Here is a 26,453-nt window from a genome sequence, read left to right on the forward strand (position 1 = left end):
ATATATTTCAGATCTACCTCAAACACATAGCTTGTTTCCCATTTTGTAGGGACGGTATTGACGTTGATTGTTTCAATGTCTGAGTAGGAAGAGGCTGACATATGGCCTACCCGTAGAGATTGTTGGCATCTAAATACATTAGATAGTTCGAAGGTTGATGGGGATCGTAGTCGTTAAGATAAGGATTATTAGCTTTTGCGTCTCTTTTAGAAATCATAGCAATACCTCCTCTGAGCCCCTTTTCCACGAAAAGATGCATGTCCGGATCGGTAAGTAACTCGAGCTCCACACTCGTCATTTTGAGAGCGGCCTGCCAAGCTAATCCCGGGGCCGTATAAGAATGAGCAACGTCGAGACCATACATGTCTAAGCATAAACTTCGAAAATTTTCAAACACGTCTGCCAGAAGATGCACGTCTGCCTCAATATACAGATCGTGATACTGCCCTAAACGTTGAATTTTTAAGACGTCCCAGACCCATTGTGCGTGTAAGTAGTCCTGATCAGAAATGATCTTTCCGTCTAAGTCGTTATAGAAAGCTTGTTGTGGTGGAAGTGTCGCCTCTTGGAATCGTTTAAAGGAGTTTATGTAGCGGTATGGGTACACTCCCTTTCGACTCAGCAATTGGAACTTGGTTGTCTCGTTGCTGGGATGAGTGTAGGCAACATATGCTTTAGGTGAGGAAATTTGTGTAAGCCCTCTTTAGCTAGATTGCTAGAGAGCTTGTCAAGAAACGCAGGCTTGAATTGGAAAGTGTCGACAAAATCTAGTCTCCCTAACGAAAAAGAAATATACTTTTTGTGGTTTTGTGGGATACAATTGATCTTTTTACGTTTATATTTGCCGATAGCACTCATGATGTGATGATCATCGTAGCCTTTGAGATTATAAAAGAATACCGGGATTATTTCTTTCAATTTAAAGTTTAAATTACAGGAACTATGTGCTGCACCTCTAAACTTTTCCTGTCAAGTGACAGTGATCACGAACGACATCACCTTCCAGTTTTCGGCTGCAGATGTAACAATGAGTCGTTTTTGGAAAGCCTTTACCTCTTCGTCAGACAGGTTCATGGGTTTTGGATTGTGTAGGACCTTCACAAGTCGATCTTCGAGTTTAAGCATACGGTCAATGAAGACGTCGACAGCATTAGGACCACGATAAGTTACGTGATTTTCTGTTGTTTCTGACGAAATTCCGACAACTTTATATGTAAACCCATAGGGTACATGCTTAGCTAATTTGATAGTGGACGACTTGCGGGGATCAGGTTGACAGCCATAATTCCTCTCGAGGATGCTTTCAAAGTCTGCATAAACGACAAATAGAACTTTAAGTTGCTTGGAGACATCAGTAAACTCGAGCCATTTATTTTCCTCTGTGGGCATTTCCGTCCGCTGGGCACCATGTACTTGACAATAGGACACGTGTTTTTCTAGGAGGCGTTTGTTTGTAAACCCATGCACACAGTAGTGACAGTGAAACAATTGGTTTCTTTTTGACCATCATTCAAAAGTCCATCGAAATCTTGAATCAAACAGAAATGAGATGTTTCCCCCTTGTTCAAGACGATAAGATTTACGTGAAGCAAACCCCTTTCTTTGTCAAGATGAAGGGGATAGATTTCTCGTTTTTCGTAGCCAAACACATTGACTGAGATGTCGTTTTTCTTTTCAAACTTTGGAATATCTCAAATTTTAACAGAAAATGGGACGTCTGTAAAATCGAGTTTGTCCACGTGCTGAATATACTTTTTGACATGTTTGGGATCTTTTGTTGCTGGGTAACGGGATGCCAACACTGACCACATGAAGCATTTTTGATCAGAATTCTGAACATTGATGATGGCTTTCTTGTTTGCTTGTTTAGGTGGCAGCGGTAGGAAACTCGAACCTTTTATCGGATTATATTATACGATATGGATGTTGACTCCCAGAACTTTATCAAGTACCAGTTACTACCTTCTCTTTGGTATTCAACAAAAGAGTTACTAGTAACAATTTTCATGATGCTCTCTCTAAGTGCAGATTCGACGTCATCGTTTTTGAGAACTATGTGTCATCGTCCTTGGAAAAAGGGTTCAGCATGCATGACCCCCTCTGGTCTTGCTGAAACGAACTTGTAGGTTAAGGTAAAATTTCATTCTTTTTCTTTTGAGTCGTTCTTCTTTCAGAATTGATCTGATTGTCATTACTTTGATTTTTGTGAAAGTCATAGGATCGTATTTGCTTTTATCGGTAGCCTCTAAGAATATTTTCTTTAAATTTCCCTCAATGGCATCTTCCTCGGTAATACATTCTTTATCAATGTCATCATCTGGATAGAATTAAACAATCAGAAATAAATTTCATGTTTGAAAATTAAACAATAGTGTGAATAATATTAGGAAAAAACATAAATGTTACTTTAAGGACTTTTTGAGAACTCCGCCGCCAAGTTGAATTTTGGAATTAGGGTTAAATTTTCTTTGTCGAAGTTGTTCGAATCTTGTGAATGATCTCCCATTTCAGGTTTGCCATGTTGGGATTCCCGATCTACAATTCTGGAGTGCCCTCTGATGTGAGTACGCAGCACTGTTAAGGCCTACTATGAGAAATCAACGGAAAATAGCTAGACGTGCAAAAAAGGGGGACCTTTTTAAAACTTATTTTATTTTATTTAAGCTGTTTTTTTTATTACAGAACACAAATACTTATGGAAATAACATAGTATAAGCCACTCTGTACTATATGAAGTTTGGTGGAATCGATAGACAGTCACGTGATAAATTCATAGTTCGTGTACTGAATGTGGGTCATGAACAAATTTCAATATCGCAAGGGCATACCCTATTTGAAATTAAAAATTCAAGCTATTAATTGTTTCTACATACTTTGCAGTTTCTGAAAGTGTTGCTGCTTTGAATAGAATTCACGTTTTAATAGTTAAATTTTCAGGTAAATAAGCCAATGTCGATATATGTTTGACTTTTACCAAATATTTTGTGTACTTATAAAATCACACCCTCGATTTAAAGAAAGCAGCAGCACTTTTCAAGTTAAGATAAATATCCTTTATCTATATTCAAAAAATGGTTAAGATCTATTAAGTGTATGCCCTTGCGAAAGTACGATTTTATGTTTTTTTTTTAACATATTTTATTGTTCTTTCAACTTACGAGTTCTTCTCCTTAAATATAACTATATGTCATGCAATTAAAATACATGTAGTACATTGAGATATACATGTATATACAAAAACGATACAAGTGAGATATTTTATGAGGAATCTCGATGTAAAATATACGTAACCTGTACATAAAATCACGGCATAATTAATAAAATACATTCTCTTGATAGTTTATTAATAATCGCACTAATAAACAAAGGATATGCATTTTTATTAATCGACTATCTAAAACCTGTAAATAATATTCGTTTAATAATAAAACGCATTTTTCATTGTTAAAAGATTCCTCAATCTGTCTCTCACAGCACATGAAATAAGTCATGTATACCAAAATGACGTCATGTTTACAAGTTCATCGCTATCAGTACTTTGTCTATAACCAGCTACATGGGATTTAAATATCAAGTTTTTTAAATGCATTGATAAGGTTTTTTTTGTTTTTAATTATGCTAATACAGTTAAAAATTGCAAACAATTTCATTTTCAGGTATAATGAGAAATACAAAAAAGTCATATTTTTGTGTGACGTCACAATAAACTTTTCCCGTATAAATTAGGCCCCGCCCCTTTATTCAAGCCTTAACAATGCTGCGTAAATAGCTATCCCTTCTGTTAAAGCTTTTACCGCATGTTGAACATTGTGAGGATTGTGATCCATGTGCAGTTCGCTGATGTCGATGTAAATTAGAAATTCGGGTGAAATACTTCCAGCAATCCTCACACAAAAGCTGATCAGCAGGCATGTTCTCCCCTGTTAAAAAAGGGTTACATTCATAGATATGACAAATATGTTTGTAATAATCATGATAATTATTTTCTAATGATGAAATTAACTAAATCTATGCCATTATATGACCATATAGATGTTTTATGAATAAAATCAAGCCCAGCTTGCAATTGAAAAAAATACTAGTAAAATTGTTTACTCGACCGTTCGATTCTGAAGGCTTTAAATCTCACAATTGAATGGCAAAATTAAGCTGTCGAGACCTTTTAACAGAAATTTTGTGAAATTACTCATATGGAAAACCCAAACTTTAAACAGCTGTTTGAGGAATTTTTGTGCGTATATTTTTAAGGCTCATTCTAACTAAAATGATTTCACTGCAGCAAGTTAGGATTGGTTCATTATCCTTTTTTTTTCAATTACGTTCTGAAATTCCAAAACCATTTATTTATAGATCTGTGCGAATTTCTCATAAGGTCTCATATCTAATTGTCTGTCAAAACTATTCATCTTCTTTTATGAATGACAATGAATCCATCTACAATGTTGACTTAACACTTTACAACTTACAAAATTGTTATGCAAAATAAAATGAATCCTCACGTCATAGAAATATTACGTTACCATTTCCCCGCAGGCACTTTCGAGCAGGGTACAAGTTTCTCTAAAGTTTAGCGTAAATAATATCATGACGTAATATTTTAATAAGAAAATAATTTTTTTCTTATTTATGAGATTAAGCAAGTATGAAATAGTTGAAATTTGCAATAAATTGTAGACATAATGAACTTTTTAAAGTGCGTGAAAATGCGTGATTGCGGGGAAACGGTAAATGCATGATTTTGCGTCAGTAATAGGAAACGGTATATGCGTTAAAATACGTGACTGCGGGGAGGGGGGTTAATCATCACTAAATGGCATGAAATTCCTTCTAGATCTTAGTATAGGAAAATGCTGAAAATGCTGATAAAAAGGTATGACAAGCGCGGTCTTATTTTATTGTGTATTTTAAAGGTTCAACAAATTTTAGAGAAATAATTCTTACTCCTTCACTCTTTCTTGAGATGATCATTAGGATGTAGTAGACATTGAACTGTATTTATGTTTGTTAAAGACATATGCTATCTATAGTATTTCGGTCCAAAGATGATGCCATATTTATATTTATTTTTTCTTTAATTTTCATTTTTTTCAATGTGCAAATTGAATACAGGAATGTTGATGCTTAAAGCATTTCAATATCCGTGTTCATCGAGACATGTTTCTAACTGTAATGTTTCGGTTGACTGATGCCCCATTTAAATGTTTCATTCAACACTGTCCCATTTTTAAACCTCCATTGTTTACATTTTCAATACACCAATCGATAGTACAACAGAGTTTTAAATCATGGAAAACCCCATAAAGGATCACAAAAGACCCTTTGCGTCCCTTTTATTGACAATATCATTTTAAGGGGCTCGTCTGATCATCACGATTATTTCTTTTGTTGCCTTCAACAATGACCCCATGATCTGACGAAATTTCCAATTCTAAAATAAGAAACTGCTTATGTTCCATTGTTTACCATTATTTCTGTGGCCTGTTGTTTCAAGATATAATACTCGTCACGGGATCGTTGATCTTTTTTTATTTAATGATAACCAAATGTTCTAAATAACTCATGAGTAAAGAGGGCGTGTTCGTTTCCATGATTAACTATGACGTCATTGGTTCCACAGCATCACTGTGGAGCTCAATGTTAAGTATCTGCGCCAGAAAGGGGTACTTTAACACCACTGTCAGGAGTGGGACCCAAAACAAATTTCATTCGATATTTTGATTATGGTCTAAGTGGAGCAATATCTTTTGCAAAAATCACAAATAACATTTGTAACATAAAAACTTGATGTTAAACACCTTGTACATTATGTATTCCAGATGTCAACTAATTCCTTTCTGTGTACATTATCCCTCTATACATGAAAGCAGCAGTTTAATCTGTGCTTCCTAATGAGAGAAGGGAATACTGAATAATAATAGACTGAATTATAACAAATGGCATTAGTCAGGTATTTATCTCATTGCAACTTTTTGACTCAGGACCCCTGTCTGACTGAAGATTGGTTTTGGGCGATTGTTCACGTGCAAATGAGCTTTTCTGATCAACGTTTTTCCATTGTCCCTGTCAATCCGATAATTTTTCACACACACCCTTCTTCTACAGAACACCAAGCCATGAAAATGTAATCAAACTAGCCGCAGAGAATCTATTGTTGAAGGGAATTCAAGTTTAAATGAAAGAACATGCATTCTTTCAGAGATATGAAGAATAAGTGAAAATTCAATGACATCGTTTAAAAATCTTGTTAAGAGAAATTTGGTTAGTTCCATTATTAATACAAATATAAGTATGTTCGACTCATAGCCTAGGAGGATAGGAGGAGTCAACATCAGCAAAGGCATATTTAATCCTATTGATATGGAAGCACCCTCAGGTAGTCTCAATGTAGATCAAAATTGTTTAAATCGTTACCCCTGGAGGTATGATGAGGCTAAATTAGGTGATAAAAGTTTTAAATTGGAGTAAACTGAACAGCAGAGGACAACATTAATATTAAGAAGAGTACTTCTTTGATAAGACAAAGTTAATTCAATGTTGTAGACACACTAACATCCTTTTATTTTGTATATTGTTTACAGATACAAGTGTAATAACCAACTTTACTCCTTTTTTATTTGATTTAAACATATTTTATTGTAATTTAATCATAAAGAATTGGGTACAAGTTCTAAAAACTTACAACGCTCTTTACATATGCTCCCTGCCCTTTCTTTGTTTTCACATATTCACATTTGGCATAGATTTACTACTGTATTTTAATTTTGATCGATTGTGTTAGAACTACTGGTTATTTCAAGTTAAAAAAAACTTCAAGTAAGCTAGAAATACAAAATTTTATATGTCACCCTTTTTCAGTAGAAAAAGTCAACTTGACAAAATGGCTGATGTGAAGGAGACAAACTTTCTTAAACTCATATGGCTCTTGATGAAATATGGTGCCAACGTTTTACAACACAGGATTGAATATGAACTGAGAAATCAAAAATGACAGAAATTGGGTGATTTTCTTGAGGAAAGAAAACATGAAATTTTTCATTTGATGATTTCTAAAAATTGTTGCCAATGCCCTGTAGGTGACGACTACAGAGGTAAACCACCTTTGCCCAAGGATGTTCTAGGACAACTGTACGAAAATTTAGATCAGTGCTGTTCACCTAAATACAGGGGCTGTTGTTGCTGCAAGCTTTCTCCTCGTACATTTCTGAATACACATGTTGCTATATTAGACATAACCTTCTCAAGTTGTTTGCTGAAAAATTTTCTTATAGAAGATTCAAGACAGAAACAAGTTATTGAAAACATTCGAAAACTAAGGAATGATAAAGAGTTGTTACACAGAGGGAACGCCGAAGTTGACGATGACAGCTTTGAGAGGATTTGGCTGCAGTTATCTAATGCAATAAAAGAAGTAGCTGAGAAGTGTGAGCCATATTTCTACACAAAGATTAGGGATGAAGTGGACAGTCTGAAAACAAGACCACTCTCCAAGGAAGACACCAACTCATCAATAAACGCGTGGAAAAAGCTACAGGTATCAACATCATTACATGTATCAAGGAAAAGTGATGAAAACAGTGATAATGCATATGAATTTGTTTTATCGTAGATAGAAATGAACTTTGGAGTAACTGATTTTAACTCTACTGATAAGAGACCAGAATAGCTTATGCGATAGTTATCTCTGTTAAGATTCTGCTGGGCTAGATATTTGGACTTGACGCTGGCGTCAAGTACAAATATTTAGCCCAGCAGAATCTTAACAGAGATTAATGCAATAGTAATGCATCCGGCGTTCAGCTGTTTACTGTCAGTTTGTCTGTCTATAAACAATTTTTCAAAATACTACTCCTCCTACTGTTTTGGTCTGATTTCAATATAACTTGGCACACAAGTAGATTACATTAAGATACACAATTCTATATTTCGGTTTTTGATTTGGATGAAGTTTGTTGTCGTAGTTACTATAAAAAGAAATTTCTGTTAAATACTTTCAAAATGCTACTCCAAATACAGTTTTAGTCTGATTATAATATGATATGGCAATCACGTAGACTACACTAAGAACATAAAGAGACTAAATCAAGTATTATTATTATATTTATTGCTGTTGTAAAGTTTCAATTCCCAACTGCTTATTAAGTACTTTTCTCTTCCCTTGCTATAAGAACCAGTGGAAGATCAGTCTCGACAGAGACATCTGGTTACAATATTTAGAATTAAATCTATTGACCATGTTGATGAAAAGTATTAATCTCAGTTATCCTTGGACTCTCAGTAGGGCGTTACTTTCTCTCCATTATGTGATTAACATTTCTCTAATGGCGAAAAGATTCTCAATGGTTAATAAATTTTAAAATATCATCACCAACTTTAAATCATTATTGACAATAATGAAACGACTCCCCACCTCTCTGTTGTTCGAAACACTGTCACTGGATCATTGGATTGAAACACTCGAAGATAATTGCTGGAATGTATATTTCAACAGTGAATGAAAGGCTGTGTGAATTTCAGACACAAATACCATGCCTTACTGAAAGTCGAAGGTTAACTTAAATTCGTACTTTTTTATATTATTTCAACTCATTCATTTCTTGGCAACGTAATGCTTATACTTATATTTCAACTACCTTTCTTTCACTACAAAAATGCACACAATATTAATTATGATATAGTACACGTTGAAGATGTAATGAAAATCAAATTCTTTCATGTAAACATGTGGTGCACTTGAAAGGAAAAAGATCATGAAGATTAGAAGACAATAAATATCAAGTATACTTATTTTAAATGATAATGAATGTTCTCTTCCATAAGGAGTTTGGCAGCCCAAGTGATGGACAACAGATGCCTGACCTCTGCCAGAGATTAAGACAAGTTTTCAGTGATGTAACAGCCATAGCAACACAACTTCAGGTTCTCTCTCTCTCTCTTTCTCTCTCTCCATTCCCCACTCTTTCCCTCGCCATTGTTCTCTCTTCATGTTTATATCCACAGTCTGCAAGGTACAAAAATTAACCAGAACACGTACACTACCAGTAGGTCATGTACAGTATTTACAGATGTTTAAACCTCAAAAAATACTTTTTTATATGTTTTTATTTTTGTTCTTTCAGGAGGTGAAATACCCAAAGAATAACCCTGAGCTGGAAAACTTGCTTTGTAAGTTATTTCTAGTCTTGATTTTTTTGTGATAGCTTCAGTGTTAGAACCTTAAGAGCTTTGCAATAGTAAAGCGTCTGTCATTTGTCCATATGTCTGTTACATATTCAAAATGGCTCATCTCCCCCCGTTTGGTTGCATTTCTGTACATAACTTAAATTGATACACGTCTAGGAAACAATATGATGCATAATTATCCCCTCACAATAGAATTTAGGGGTTGGGATAGTTTGACCTTGTGTGCATAATGGAAATGATGTAATTTGCAACAATATCAATATTGAATAATTTATAGATGAATGCTGTTTTCTGAGGGGATGCTCTGCCTTGTGGTGGCGTTGTTGTATTTACCGGTATAATACTCTAAACAGAACAATTTACTGTTACAGGCTAAATAAAAGTTTCGGACTATTAAAATTTGAAACCAGTTGAGCTACAGCCTCGTCAAAGTCTTCTGCCTCATTATTTGTATTGTAAGCTTATAGATGTTTAAATTGACAGTAATTTCTTAATGCTAAAATTATTTCAAGGATATATTGAGTACATGTGAATATGAAGTTGTTATATCTCTTTAAGCTTGTAAATTTAATCTATAATAGTTAATAGTCGTCTAATTTCTAACTTTTTAAAAATATCTATATAGCTTACACAGATTCACAACTAAATGCTCACGAGAAGATGATCTATGTAGAACCAAAGAGAGCCATGCAACACTGCCTCAAGAATATGGAAAAGCACAGGTTTATCTGTATAACGAGGGAGGCGGGAAGTGGAAAGACGAGCTTTGGACTTCATTTGATGCAGCATATAAAGAGGAAGAACCCAGAATGTGTTCCTATTATTCTTACAGAAAGTAGTCAGTGGTTTAGATTTATATCACTGGATAAAAAGTTTGTTATTTTTGTTGATGATATAATAGGAAAGTCAAGTGTTAGTGATAGAGGATTTTGAAGAATGGAGAAGGGTTTTTGATGCGATGCATCTTCGTGTAAGTGATGATAAATTTCCTACATTTGTTATATTTTCATTACGAAATTGTATTTGGGGTTTAAAGAAAGATGAGTTGAAAGGTTATATTTTATTTAACAGTTTTAAGAATTGGAATTCTAAAGTTGATATTTCAGGGTCAGTATTTGGTATGTCCTTCAAAGAAAAGAGATCAATGTTGTACAGATATTGTAAATTTTACAACATTTCAGTTTGTAAGTCAGAGTTTGAGGAGAATAGATCTTTTGAGGTTTTTGATCCCAGTGCTTTGTGTCTGTGTGAGGATACTTTGAATAATATCGCACAATCGACAACTGTTAGTGGTTTTCCTCTATTATGTGAAGAGTTTTTTAGCAACCCAGAGTCCTTGAAACAAAGGTCAAATTTTTTCACCACCAATTCAGCATGTTATCATTTTAAAAAACTAGTTGATGACTTGTTATGCAAAAAGATGTATTTGCATTATGTTATATTAGTTTTGTTCTTCTTGGAGTTTTTAACAGAGAAAGCGTACTCTATACAAGAAATAACGAAACGAAGATCAAAGATAAAGGAAATTGCAGAAAAAATTTATTTGTTTCACTTCATATCACACCAGATGAACAGAGCTGAAATTCAAGGTAGCCTAAATGATTTGCAAAACATTTTTATACAAATTAATGATGATAGGTACAAGCTTAAGCATATGGTTGTTTATGAAGCAATTTTACTGTCATTTGGGGAGAGTTTTCCATCTTTATTTTTAGAACTTGTGAACAAAAATGATGTGTTTACGTATGTTAGATCAAATAATTATATACCAGAAAAATGGGAGATTTGTGTACATTTAGAGGATGATATGACAGATCCTCTAGCTGAAAAGTTGATAAAGATTTATCCAAATAAAGCTGATGCATACACAGATGTTTACAAACATCCGTCATTTAATGATGAACTGTTGGTCTCTTGTTTCTTGAACAGAGTAGAGAAGGATCCAGAATTCAGTGTGTTTTTAGACTCTTTTGTGGCTGGCGCTTGCAATTATAAGAAAGATGTGCTAGCCAGTGAAACAATCAAAAGATTTTCTAATCTGTTTAAGCTTGACTTTGAAATATTTTCTGTCATTTTGACTCATGACCTTTTAGAAACTTTTAACCAATTTATTAATAACTGTGAATTTCGAAAATTATTAGTGGCTGATCTTCTAGAAAAAGGTTATAGAAAGAGGGATTTTTTGTCTACTGCTTCATTTAATGGTTCTAATAAGTGTCTTCTTGGAATGCTTGACCTACTGCTTACCAGAGACAATGATTTAGAGACTGATGGAGACACTCAAGCTGTTTTTTCAATCCGTGATACTGAGTCGCTAATGGGATCAATTCTGATTAATCATTATGAGTCTGCATGTGTTGATTGGTTGAAGGCATTAACAAAACTGACAGAGTTACTGCCATCTGAGAATGAAAAGCAAGAAGCTTACAAATGTATAGTGCTAGAGTGTATTGGGAACTGGAAGTTTGATATTGCCCTTGAATATCTTCAATTTATAGATTCCTTCACACCTATAGATGTGTTGTTCTTTTTTGATGCTTGCATAGTCAAGGATGGGGGTGAGGTTTTTGATGAATTTTGTAAAAAGTTGAAAGTGTTAAATTTTTTGCATGATTATAAGGAACTTCTTATAACAGGAATAATACATGCTGAGAATAATGAAAACATGGTTATGAAGTTATTACATAAATTTAATGATCATCTGGAGTACAAATCTACTAGCCTTGATGGTGACACAATACTACATGCATGTGAAGAGAATCACTTTTCTGACGCTAATTTACTGTTCATTCTACAAAGACCTGAGGGAGAGTTTATGTTAACTAAGGTAAATAATAAAGGACTGGCCCCTGTACAGTGTAGAAGATCTTATCCGAAACTCAGAACATTTCTAAGTATGGAAAATCTACTTCAGTATTCACATTATGGGAGTACATGTACCATAAATCAGTATTCAGATAAACGTTTCATTGACGATATGCAGCTTCTATACCTACCTGAAAGTTTTACACCAACTTTTCTTCGCCCTACATTCCTCTACCCTGAGTGATAAAACACTTGTCATTTTTTTTATTGTTTTCTGCATACAAACAATATATTTATTTTTAGTTAAAAATTGAATCTTGTCAGCTTTAGAATGTTTTAATTACTTTAGTTGCATTACCTGTATTGATTTATACACTGTATATGTATGACTAAAGTCAATTCATACATGAATTGTGCCATACAAAAGTATTGATAATTTTATAGTAAAATGTAATGTACCCTGACCATGTTGACTCGGGAATAAAAGGAATAGTTCGCTAGCATTTTTTTTTAAATGCTTGCAAATGTGAAGTTATAATAGTTATTGATGGAATGAAAATATTTTGAACTAATAAAGAAATAATCGTTTCTGATTTTAACCACTCAGTTATTTGTTGGTGCAAATGAACATGAATAATTTGCCTTTTACAAATAATCTGTATATTCACAGATCGCCTTCATCTTATGGAGCACTATCATTCAGAAAAATGTAGTCTACTCAACACATTTTCAATTGTAAATCAGCACGAAATATTATTAATGAAAATGTAGACAATTCGTATTGTAAAAGGAAGTATATTCAATATACATTACTGGAATATTAGTTCTACAAGAGAAAATATGTGCACTGTGCATGGAATTATGAAACTGATATCGAGGAAAATTATAGAAGGTTGCAGAGAAAATTTAACATCAGATAAATAAACCTTCAGTTCAGGGCAGTCTGCATGAAATTAAACACACCAAATGTAATTTAGGAGCTTGTAAAAGATAATGACATTTACAAAAGTTTGATCTCAAAGTCATAAGTCGGCAGAATGCGAGGTTTGTGTGCACTTAGAAGTTGATTTGACAAATACCCCGATAGCTGAAAACGTGTTAATATTTATGCTACTAATATTGTTAATGCATACAGATATGTGTACAGATTTAATGATAAACAGTGAGTGTCTCTTTCGGCCAACGAGGATTTCTAAATTCAAACCATTTTGTAGATTATTTTGCGGCTTATAATAAGGCTTGCTATTAAAAGAAAGATGTGCTAGCTAAAGAAACAATCGATTAAGAAGATGGTACGATTTGAGCTTTATTGTGCCCTAAAAATTTCATAGTCTTCAAAAGTTATAGATTGGCATTTACAATAGTCGAATAGATGAGTTTGATAAATCATTAAAGAATATGGTTAAAGAGAATCATTCTGGAAATATGACGTCACTAGTTTGGTACATTTCTAAGTTTAATGAAGAAAAGCCATAGAATGACTCATTTCTGGGATTATTTTCCACTAGAAAATAGTGTCTGCCATCGCCGCCCGCTTCAGTTTTTAGATATGTAAACTGCTTTGAAAAATCACATACCTAAAATCTTTGTGGGCCAAGGTGGCAGAGTATGTTTTCTGAAAGGAAAATTTCACTGAGAATTGATGTTTTCTGCTTTTTAAGAAGGATATGGAGATAACGAAAAGTATTCAATCTCAAAATCCATAAAAAAAATACAAAACAGGAGCAGAGCAAACACGGATCTCAAATACATCAGAGGTGGGATCAGGTGCCATGCAGAGTGAGCATCCCCTGCTACCCGGTCACACCTGCTGTGTGCTCCTTGTCATGAACAGGAATTAACGGAAAAATCCGTCATCAATTCAGAGTATAACTAATGGACTAACGATTGGTATGAAAAACATCAGTCAGCATTTGGCTCAATGATAAATTGTATTTGCTTACAAAGTCATTGTATCGACCATAGAACTTACGAAATGATGACTTTAAACAAGACTGCTGATATTCTTGTTTCATCAACTTGGTTTTTAATAATTTACCTCGGTTTAGAAATTGTTCATATGTAGAGCATGCTCTTCCATATCGAATCAATTGAGATATATATATACTCCGTATGCAGGTGATGAAGGTATATTTCTGCATAAGTAAGGGGAGATGACGATAGAAAAGTTATAAAGTCATCACGTTTATCATATAGCTTGGTTGTTAGATTACCATTAACGTCTTTTTCAAGTAAATATCCAAGTATGAAACAGATGTGTCAGACTCTGTGGTATCTTTTATCTCAAGCTCACAAGGATATATCGTATCGACGTAGGAATGGATTATGGAAATTACCATAAATGTTGTTAATTGACAATGCGTCATCGATATATCTAAATGTTGAGTTGAAGGCCACAACAACAGTTTTCTTCATTTCACGCATAAAATTTTGCACAATTTCTGCTTCATATGAATATAAAATAGGTCTGCTAATGATAGAGCGCAATTTGTACCCATGGGAATTCCAATAGATTCGGTTATTGGAATACCTGGTGTCCCGAAACCACATAGATATTGTCAATCAGAAATTCAAGCAGCTCTTTGATGTACCCCGAGTAAAGTACGCGTACGACAGTGTTTACAATGTCAGGGGGACACACAATTTTAAAGTAACACGACTAAACACGACCTGTGTCTACAGTGTAAAGAGAAACACATTATTGATCTTGATACCATATATCTTAATGTTGTGATTTGCCGAGAGAAATTTCAAAACAAGAGACGTGTCTGAGACATCCAGACAGAGTGTACAAATTGTTCTGTCACTCATGCAAACTTCCCTTTTGTTTCGGGTGCTATGATCATTTCAAAATTACAGATCAGGCTATTTAGAGAAAACATGACATTCTGGATATTTTTAAAGCATACGAAACGAATAGAGAACAACACCAAGCAATCATTCATAAAATTGGATGTGAATTAATTCTCTATAACTGTATCTGGCTTCTGTCAGGAATCAAAACGAATATGATAGCTTGTCACAGAGAAATAATCAAACGTCAGTCAGAAGTGTCAACCAAAGCCCAAAAACTAAAGGATCTCATTGACACTGTGATGTGTATGTGATGTTTTGCATTATATGATGCATAGAATACATCAACAGAAAAGAACACTGAACAGATATCTTGCAAGCATGGAGAGCTATAAACACATGTCTGAACAGTTAGCAAACAGACCAATAAAATACCTCCTATACTTATAAAGAAAATTGATCCAAGGATAGGGGATTACTCCTAATCTTAACCAACACGCCCTAGTCTCTATGGTAGAGGAAATCAACATGAAGGATGTGATAAATTTAGGTGAAATCCAAATCTCAGATGCGAGGAAAAGACAAATTATAAATGAACGTCTGTTGAAGCTTATGTCTACGCCTGTGTTACTGAGATCTATCACATTGAAATGTGTTGGTTCCGTAACACACATATCCCATGTGACATCAGATCAGGTCTGGATTAGTGACGGCATTAATCTCACCTTGACAAAGACCACAGGTGAAAAATTATATCATGAGAGAAGCTTGGCCAAACATTTCCATGAATTTTTTCGCAATGGAGTACACACAGTGAACAGAAAAGGCGATCTTATATTTATAGATTGAGAGAGTAACATTAGAAAGCTGTCTAAAGATTACAGAACAATGTCTACACTGAAAAATAAACGAGAACAATGGAGACCGCGCTGTGTGTACTGTTCCCCGTCCAATGGTGATCTGCTCATTGGGATGTATAGAAATAAAACAAATACTGGCAATGTTAAACTATATAATTTCAAAGGACAACATCTACAAACAATACAACGCGACAACAAAGGACAAAAACTGTATTGTTTACCAACATATATCACGGAGAATAAAAACAGCGATGTCATTGTGTCTGACAATAACTGTATAGTGGTGACAAATCGTAATGGAAGACATCGCTTCTCATGCAGAGGTCATTAGACAAGGTCAGGAATACAGCCACTAGGAATCTGTACAGACGTACGCGCTGTCACATATTCTGGTGTGTGATGAAAACTCCAACACAATACAAATGCTTGATAAGGATGGTCACTTCATATCAATAATACAGACAGAAAAACAGGGAGATGACTGTCCACTGAGCCAGAGCCTGAGCTATGACGAAAAAAATCCACCTTCTCTGGGTTGGATCATGGAGCAAAATATTGAATGTTAACAGATATATAAATAGACAATACATTCCAGCAGATCAATGAAATAATTTAATTTTATTATATATACTTATACAGATACAAACAGATAAGATGCAGCTGCACTGCTGAGTGCATTTTTGTTCATATTTTTTATTCCTTGGATCTATTTACCACGAAAAATCAATACGCTAATTTGTCACGGCTTAAATTTACGGCTTGGGGTAAAAAGCTGAGTGGAGTGGAGTGGAGTGGAGTCGTGGAGTCATGGAGTGGAGTCGGTATTATAACAATACAGGAAGTTTGAGAACAAAACAATTTTTTCTGCATACAATATCTCCCCTTCATTGTCGTTTTGGATTTGTGTACACTGTACCAAGAATGAAACAAGAAACAAAAGAAGTCCATGCAATCAAAAACTAACGACCTTTAAATGTCAAACAGAGAATCACCTAGAAATACTTTACTACGTAATATATAAACACTATCTAAACTTAGCAAGATTTTTTGACCTTATTCGCCAATCCAAACAGGCAAACCTAGCAAGAGGTGTTGACAGCTTTAATATCAAACAGAGAAAGAGCACCGCAGAACTGATGACAACTACATAATTATATGGTAAAGGCCCATTTTTTTTTAAAAAATAGGTTTCACTATTAAAGATATCCTCTTTGTTGGAATTTGAAGGTCACAATTTTTTTTTCTGTATCTCTATCTTTGTACAGTGATTGGAGTGTCTGCTCTGAGTCGCGCAGTAAGGAGCTGATCCTTACATTATGGGTTTGAATGGGTTTGAATTCCACTGTGGGACTAAATAGAGACCGGTCTTTCAGATGAGAACGCAAACATCAATGTCCATTGTACTGTGTCGCAGTAGTTACTAGCACGAAAAATACCCTTCACTGCTCAATGATCAAGTATAGTGCGAGTATAGGACAAAAATTACAGCTCAATCTCCGTCCGCAGGTGATGGGGTCTAAATATGAGTTTAAATTCTCGAGAGGGATGTAAAACAACATACAATTAGTCACAAAATTGGTTTCACCAATATTTGATCAAGCTTATTTTATAATGTGACCAGAACAAAAATCATACATATCATAAGTAATGGGGAAAAATAGTGCTTTCGTTGTATTTTGCTGGTCAATATATAACATGCACTCAATGGATAATTTAAAAGAAAGTTTATCCCAATAGCGATGTGCTGAAATGTATTTGGTTATTCAATTTTTAAAAAGATGACTAGTTCAAGCAGGATGTTGTCATTTTTGTGTTGTTCTTAAAATTTTATGGTTTGCTACAATGTACAAAATATTCAATGATTTGTCAAAAAATCATTACATCCAAATCAATTTTATTTTATTTTACTTGTATTATGTAATGCGGTAGCTTTCAATCTCTATCTAAATTATTTTTTAAAAGTAAAACTATCTTATTTAATTGTTTGTTATTTCTCATTTTGTGTAAATATTTACAACTCTGCTTTTGGGCGTAACGTGTTAGAGGTTAGCAGGTAAAGGTAAATTGTAGGAAACACTACAGAACGTTACTATATACATGTAGTAGATGTAGAGCTATGGAATTCAAAAAAATTACTCAGGTAATCGAACACAATCCCTCCTTTCCTTTTCAACTCTATATGCCCAAGCTATAGCTGTCTGTGATAATTGAGAGACTGTTACAATAATAGTTCATATATATAATTGTAGATGAATGAGAAAATGGGGGGGATATAACCTTCAAATGTCAACACATCAGTGGGAATAACTTTTTGTTTTGAGTAACAGAGACCAAGTGACCCATATGCACTCCCATCCCAACAGGCGAGAAGTGTTGACAGATTTAATTACTGCGCTTGAAATGCTTACTCAGTTGTTGATTGTAAATAAAAATTTGCTTGAAAAAGAACTGAATTAAGTGGTATATTGCTTCTGTCAGCAAAAAAATCTAAATGATGTCACCTGTTAACTTACACAAACTAAAACAAACAAATGTGTTACTATATCTGCCCCTCCAACTACATTACATATAATAATTAATCAATAAGATATAAATAATTTAGTTTACAACACATCTTTATGATCAGAAGTAACCAAATACATTTCATCACATCGCTATAGGGATTAACATTCTTTTAAAGTCCCAATAAATTCTGTCAAAATGTTTTCATCAATGATAAATAATTGTCTCAATGATACATATACTGGTTGATAGACTGCATGTTATACATTGATCAGCAAAATAAAAGGAAAGCACTTGTTTTAGGGTGGGGACATTACTTATCATATGTATTAATTTTGTTATGAGTCACATTTATAAAACAAGCTTGATCAAATATTGGTGAAACTAATTATAGGTATAAAACAGCTCCCTTTTTACAAAACAAGGGTAAAATAATTTTATTTAAAGTTAATTGTGTGTCATCATTTAAAATGCACAATGTGTACTTTAAAATGAAAAAAAAACAAAACAACAAAAAAAAAAACCACAAGTTGTTGAGCTCATTTCAATAAATATTTTACTTTTTAAAGTTTTCAATTCTGGTAATTATATTTATTTAAGTCTATTATTTATTATTTAAGTATATTATTTAAGTCTAGTAATTAATCCTGGTCAATTATTAAACTTCAACAGATGTATTTATCAGTCGAGTCTTAACACTCTATTCTGTAGCATGTCCTCTACTTTAACCAGAAAAGGAAGATACTTGTTAAGAAGATAGAGATACAGAAAAAAATGTGACCTTCAAACAAATTCCAACAAAGGGGCTATCTTGCACTTAATAGTAAAATGAAAAAAATGTGCCTTTCTCATTAAATTGCTGTCATCAGTTCTGCAGTGCAGTGCTCTTTCTCTGTTTGATATTAAAGCTGTCAACACCTCTTGCTAGGTTTGCCTGTTTTGGGATAGGCGAATAAGGTCAAACAGTCTTGCTAAGTTTAGATAGTGTTTATATAAAGCATTTCTAGGTGATTCTCTGTTTGACATTTAAAGGTCGTTAGTTTTTGGTTGCATGGACTTCTTTTGTTTCTTGTTTCATTCTTGGTACAGTGTACACAAATCCAAAACGACACTAAAGGGGAGATATAATTGTATGCAAAAGAAATTGTTTTGTTCTCAAACTTCCTGTATTGTTATAATACAGACTCCACTCCATGACTCCACGACTCCACTCCACTCCACTCCACTCAGCTTTTTACCCCAAGCCTAAATTTACTCAACCATGCACAGAGTCAATTGTTTTAACAAATTTTAATATGAACTTATGATCGAACTGTACTTATAATCTTGCTCCAATAACACATGAAGATTAGCATAATTCTAAAACTATTAGAACGGTTTTTTAACGTTTCCAAAGTAACACAATTTCAACAAAGTTTTAACCCCCAATATTTTTCTTATTCAATTACCCGATACAAATAAGAGCAGACCAAGGTGACGGCTGTGACGCTCTCTATCGACCAGAATAATATAATTATCAGTCATCATATATTTTAAAAAATTTAAGAGTCGTATAGAGCAGAATCCACGTCATGATGATTTGATTTTTAACGTAGGCTGACTTCATTGGAACTCGACTCAAATTAAAGACACCAGGAATCGAACGGGAAAAACTGCTGTAAGTCACATTTGGTTTTCCACTCTACTTTCGTTTCATTATGACTGATTTTGTTAAAATTGCGGTTCGGGGAAAGTATTGTTTGGTGCAACATCATCAGTGCATAACATAGCTGCTAACATGTATGTGTCTGGTAAGCAGGTCCAGTTCAAAATTAAAATTTCTGTCTGTCAACGTACAACTGCTTATGTAGATACCCGGTATTTAAACCTAATCCAGCAGTTATTCATACAGGCCGCTATTTTTACCTACTTATTTCTCTTAACTTAAAGATCTGTATTAATTTCAAAACTTTCCTTCAAAACATTCATTAATTTCAAAACTTTATCCTTAGATGTAAGGTTTCGGGCATCCTCAGGGATCCTGAGTCAACATGTTGCCTACTCGGATCCCTTTCTAACTTCTTTTGATATTTTATGGGCTGAGTAGCAGCAATGTCCTTCGCAAAAATTTCAAAAAACAGTAACATAAAGCATTTTTGTTATAAACAACTTGTAACTATATACAGTTCAAATATCAACGTATTCTTTTCTGCTTACCTGTATATGTATATAAGCAACATTTTAACCTGTGTTTCCCAATGAGAGAAGCTATTCCTGAAGAAAACCAAATGACATTAATCATTAGTAGCTCTTGATCTTAGCTACCCAAGGTCTTAAGGAAGAATGTTCAGTGTCAGGCGCCTGAAAACTTCTCAGGAGCAACTCACACAAAAATGTGTGCTCATGACCCCTGACATTGTGAAGATGGGTTTTAAAGCAGTTCTTCTTGTATGTATATTCCCTCTCTAGACCACACCTTTGCAATAATTACAAATTTACGTCCCAAATTTAGCCATGCAAGTGTACAGTCTGATAAAGAACAAGTCGACTGACATATTTTAAAGATGTGCCTTAATTATTGCTATTTCTAAAGACAAGTAAAAGTAGATAGAACTAGAAAAGAAATTCGTTGCGAGCAACGAGAGGTCTTTCGTCCGATTCTGAAAAAAAAACCTGCAAAATTGAGCTGAAAAAAGTGATAAAATTTGTTATGAAAACAAAGGGCATTGAACCTGGGTCGTTAGCATGAAAATCCAAACCGCTTACTATTACTCTATAAGAACAAAAGCTCTAAATGTACTTGTATATACTTCTGCAACAGTACATTTGTTTTCGAATAATGAACGGCAGGTCACTATTCATAATTTTGTGTCAAACAGCACGAGTAAATCTTCGCGCTTTTTCTTTGGAATGTTCCATTAAATAGGTGCGATAGCTTCGATGGAAATGAAACAAGAATGTTCTTATAGCTTAAATTTCAAGGTTAAGAAAGTATATTTAGCATATTTACACATTCCATATCGTATATAGATAAATAAAACTAAATCAGTGAATCTGGTAATGGTATGTGGTTACCAGAGGGACCCTGCAGCTATTGTCTTTCTCCTTGTAGCGTAATAGGTTTTGCCTGTCATGTCCCGCCATCTCATCAATAGCTGTTTGTACGGTGCGGGCATTGTAGCCTCTTTTGCATAAGTGGGACTTAAGAAGACCACTTTGCTCCTGATATAAGGCAGGGGACGAACAGATGCGTCGAATTCTTGTGGCTAGACCCTTAGGCACTCCCTTAAAAGTGTGTGGGGGATGACAGCTAGAGGGCATAAGATATAGGTGGGAGTCTGTGGGTTTGGTGTGGAGACTGAATTCGATTTCACCATCAATCAGGGTAGATGTAGTATCTAGGAATACGTTTTTCGAATTAGATACGTCTACTGTAAATTTGATCGATTGATGAAAGGTGTTGGCAAACGTAATGAATGCCTCGAGGCTCTCGGGACATTCCACCCACTTCATCTCTATATCGGCTATGAAACGCAACCAGCTATGGGGCCTAAATAGTGCTTGAAGTAACAAGTTGCGTTCCAGTCTGCCCATGAAGACATTGGCATAAGACGGTGCCATTTTCGTACCCATAGCAGTGCCATTAACTTGCAGGTAATGTTCTCCATTAAACATGAAGTTGTTGAACTTGAGAACATGTTCAAGGAGCTTAGCAAGGGACTCAGTAGAAGGAATTTGTATGGATCTACTATCCCAGACTTCTCTACAGGCTTCGATTCCCTCATCGTGTGGAATATTGGTGTACAAAGATGTGACGTCCATAGTCACGAGGAGGGTATGATTTGGGAGGCCAGTAGAGGGCTTCTTGTTAATGTAGTCCGTGGTGTCCTTGAGATAGGATGGCATATACATATATATATGTATTTATTTATTTATATTTATAATAGTACATTTAGTAGATATAATGAAAATAAAATTCTCTCATGTAAACATGTAGTGACTTCAATGGAAAAAGATTAGTAGACAAGTAGCATCAAGCATACAATTACTGAGTAAATGTTCTTTTCCAGGAGGAGTTTGGCAGCCCAGTTGATGGACAACAGATTTCTGACCTCTGCCAGAAAATGGCACAAGTTTGCGGTGATGTAGCAGCTATAACAAATAAACTTCAGGTTTCCTTCTCTCTCTCCATTTTCCCACTCTCATTTTTGCCATTTTTTCTCTCTTCATGTTAATATTCATATTCTGCAAGATAAAATATATCGGATTAACCAAAGCAGACTTGATCACATAAATTATTTACAGGTGTTACTGTATGCACCTCAGAATAATACTTTTGTATTCATTTTTTCTTGCTCCAGGAAGTGAGATTTCAAAAGAATAACCCTGAGCTGGAAAACGTGCTGTGTAAGCTATTTCTGATCTTGTTTTTTTTTTTTTGGATAGCTTCAATGTTAGAACCAGAAGAACTTGGCAATAGTAAAGCGTCTGTCATTTGTCCATATGTTTGTTACATATTCAAAATAGCTCATATCCCCCAAGTTTGGTCGCATTTCTGTACATAACTTGATACACATCTAGACAACAATAAGATGCATAATAATCCCCTCAAAATAGAATTTGGGGTGGGGTAGTTTGACATTGTGTGCATAATGGAAATGATTTAATTTGCAACAAGATCAATTTTGAAAATTTATAGATAAATGCTCTTCTGTGAGGGGATGCTCCGCCTTATGGTGTCCATGTTGTAAATACCGGTATTATACTTAAAGCAGAACAGTTTACTGATACAGGCTAAATGAAACTTGTCTTTCGGACTATTGAAATTTGAAACCAGTTGAGCTACAGTCTATTCAGAGACTCCTGCCTAATTACATGTGTTGTGAGCTTATAGATATTTAAATTTACCGTAATTTTTTAATGCTAAAATTATTTCAATGTTATATTGAATACCTGTGGATGTGAAGTTGCTATATTTCTTTAACCATGTAAACTTTAATCCATTAATGATTGTTTAATTTCTATCTTTTTAAACACAAATATAGGTTACACCGAGTCACAGCTAAAAGCTCATGAATCGAAGATCTATGTAGAACCAATGAGAGCGATGCAACATTGCCTCAAGAATATGGAAAAGCACAGATTTATCTGTATAACAGGAGAGGCAGGAAGTGGAAAGACGAGCTTCGGACTTCAGCTGATGCAGCATATAAAGAAGAAGAATCCAGACTGTATACCTATCATTCTCACAGAAATTAGTCAGTGGTTTAGATTTATATCACCGGATAAAAAGTTTATTATTTTTGTTGATGATATTATAGGAAAGTCAGGTGTTAGTGAAAGGGATTTTGCAGAATGGCGAAAGGTTTTTGATGCAATGCAACTACGTGTAAGTGATGATTGTTTCCCTACATTCATTATTTTTTCGTTACGAAATTGTATTTGGGGAATAAAGAAAGATGAGTTCAAAGATTATATTTTATTCAGCGTCTTCAAAACTTCTAATGTCGATTTGTCAGGTTCAGACTTTGGCATGTCCTTCAAAGAAAAGAAATCAATGTTGTACAGATATTGTAAACTTTACAACATTTCAGTTTGTAAGTCAGAGTTTGAAGAGAATAGATCTTTTGAGGTTTTTGATCCCAGTGCTTTGTGTCTCTGTGAGGAAACTTTGAATAATATTGCTCAATCGGAAACTGTTAGTGGTTTTCCACTGTTGTGTGAAGAATTTTTTAGCAACCCAGAGTCCTTGAAACAAAGGTCAAACTTTTTCACCATCAATTCAGCATGCAACCATTTTAAAAATCTAGTGGATGACTTATTATGCAAAAAGATGTATTTGCATTATGTTATATTAGTTTTGTTCTTCTTGGAGGTTTTAACAGAGAAAGCGTACTCTATACAAGAAATAATGAAACGAAGATCAAAGATAAAGGAAATTGCAAAGAAAATTTATTTGTTTCACTTCATATCACACCAGTTGAACAAAGCTGAAATTCAGGGTAGCCTTAAAGATTTACAGACCACTTTTGTACATAGTAAAGATGATGGGTACAAACTTAAGCATATGGTTGTGTATGAAGCAATTTTACTGTCCTTTGGGGAGAGTTTTCCATCTCCATTTCTAGAACTTGTGAACAGGAATGATGTGTTTACGTATGTAAGGTCACATAATTACAAACCAGAAAAATGGGAGATCTGTGTGCATTTAGAAGATGATATGACTGAAGCTCTAGCTAGAAAACTGATAGATATTTTTGCTCCAAATACTTTTGATGCTTACACTGTTGTTTACAAGCATCCATCATTTAACGATGTACAGTTGGTGTCTTGATTTTTGGACATAGTGGAGGAAGAGCCTGAATTCGGAGCTTTTGTAGATTCTTTTGTGGCTGGGGCTTGCAGTTACAAGAGAGATAAATTAGCTTGTGAAACAGTCAAAAGATTTTCCAGCTTTTTTACATTTGACTTTGAAATATTGAATGTAATTTTGACTCATGATCTTATTGATACTTTCAATCAATTTATAAATAACTCTGAATTTCAAAAATCATTTGTGGCTCATATTTTGGAAAAAGGTAATGAAAACAATCTTTTGTATACTGCATCTAAAAGTGGCTCTAAGAAGTGTTTTCTTGGTATGCTTGACTTATTGCTATCCAGAGACAATGATTTAGAAACTGATGGAGACAGTCAAGCTGTTTTATCAACATCTGATGCTAGGACACTAATACAATCAATTCTGTCACATCATGATGAGGCTGTAGGGGCGGACTGGAGGGAGGCATTAACAAAACTGACAGAGTTAACGGCATCTGATGATTACAAACAAGACGTTTATAATTGTATTGTTCTGGAGTCTCTTAGGCTTAGAAAGTATGATATTACCCTGGAATATCTTCAATTTATAGATTCTTTCAGAACTGTTGATGTGCTTCTCTTAATTCCTTGTTGCATAGTCTTTGATGGATGTGAGGTTTTTGATGTATTATGTGAAAAGTTGAGAGGGTTAAATCTTGTGTATGATAATAAGGCACTTGCTTTTATAGCAATACTTACTTCTAAGCATGAAAACATGGTCATGAAGCTATTACATGAATTCAATAATCAATACGAATATAAGTTTACCTCCAATGGTGGCACGATACTACATGCATGTGAACAGAATCACTTTTCTGACTCTAATTTGCTGTTCATTCTACAAAGACCTGAGGGAAAGTTTATGTTTACAAAGGTAAATGATGATGGACTGACCCCTGTACAGTGTAGAAGATCTTACCCGAGAGTCAGAACATTTCTAAGTGTGGAGAATCTAGTCCAGTATTCTTATTATGTCAGTACAACAGATCTGTATCCAGGTAGAGATCAGTCTACATATAAACGTTTAAGTGATGATATGCTGCTTCTCTTCAAATCTGACAGTTTTACGTCATCATGATCATTGTCACTTTCAATATCTGTATCTGACTTGATACATATGATGATATTTGTGAAGCAATACATTTCACTTTGTCAGATTTAGAATTTTTTTCACGGACCATGTAGAGTTCTGTTACCTTTGCTGTAGTATATTCAGTTATCTGTATGAGTAATGTCAATTCATACAAACTGTACAAAGCTATTAATATGTAAAAATGAAATGTACATGTGATATTTTTAACAAATGTTCTTGTAGTCATGTTACATGTATTTATCCAAATCAGTTGTGATTTGCATTATTTATTTATATCTGATTTTGTAAAATTACATTGGGGAAATATTTATAGAATGCCATTTAATTAAGATATATACTAATCTGTAATGGAATTAAAAATTTTATTCATTAAATTTGGTAAATATTGTTTAACTGCTGTGCAATATATTAAATAGTTAAGTTTGTGCCGTTGTTAATCATGTTGTTAATTGTTAGGGCACCTTAAAATAAATCTTTGCTCTCCCTCTCCGTCAATTCAGAGACGTCATTTCACAATCATTTTCACAGGAATCGCATTGGAGAAAAATCAAAATGTTTCTGTAAATACTTCAAATATCATGTCAGAAATTTAAATACTTAATAATAAAACAATTTAAAGATACATTTGAGAAAATTGTCGAAAAATATCGCGAATTATAGAAAATTAATAAGTAAAATTTTAGATTCCACAAGCTTTTGTTTCAATTTTTTTGTCGTGCACCGTACCTCTCCATCACTGATATCCATACAGAGATAATGTTAGGAGCATTTTTTTTAAATACAAAACTTTTGCCCAAAATGTATTGGAATCTTTGAAATACATATTTCTGTGATTTTTCATAACTATTTGACGTCTGTAGAAGTAAATAATAGCAGAATCT

The 26,453-nt window shown here is 34.2% G+C and overlaps 1 protein-coding gene and 1 pseudogene across 1 annotated transcript; both read left to right on the forward strand.

The window, feature by feature from the left end:
• The first annotated feature begins 6,873 nt into the window (after nt 1–6,873).
• Nucleotides 6,874–25,546, forward strand: LOC134232395 (uncharacterized). Its single transcript, XM_062714348.1, has 4 exons — nt 6,874–7,531; nt 22,190–22,291; nt 22,481–22,526; nt 23,165–25,546. Exons 1-4 carry the CDS (start codon nt 7,040–7,042, stop codon nt 24,451–24,453), a joined length of 1,929 nt encoding a protein of 642 aa, XP_062570332.1. The 5' UTR covers nt 6,874–7,039; the 3' UTR covers nt 24,454–25,546.
• LOC134232405 (uncharacterized) lies at nt 14,739–16,360 on the forward strand (annotated as a pseudogene).
• Nucleotides 25,547–26,453: the final 907 nt, after the last annotated feature.

The sequence above is a fragment of the Saccostrea cucullata genome, unplaced genomic scaffold, assembly GCF_032062105.1.
Source record: "Saccostrea cucullata isolate Sc308-1 unplaced genomic scaffold, CSIRO_AGI_Scuc_v1 ctg586, whole genome shotgun sequence".
NCBI classification, from domain to species: domain Eukaryota; kingdom Metazoa; phylum Mollusca; class Bivalvia; order Ostreida; family Ostreidae; genus Saccostrea; species Saccostrea cuccullata.

Bases quoted from the DNA above. Each gene is read 5' to 3' on its own strand.
- LOC134232395 (XM_062714348.1), top strand. From the start codon at position 7,040: ATGATTTCTAAAAATTGTTGCCAATGCCCTGTAGGTGACGACTACAGA. The intron at 22,292-22,480 runs GTTTCCTTCTCT...TTCTTGCTCCAG, and splicing joins CTATAACAAATAAACTTCAG to GAAGTGAGATTTCAAAAGAA. The intron at 22,527-23,164 runs GTAAGCTATTTC...ACACAAATATAG, and splicing joins TGAGCTGGAAAACGTGCTGT to GTTACACCGAGTCACAGCTA.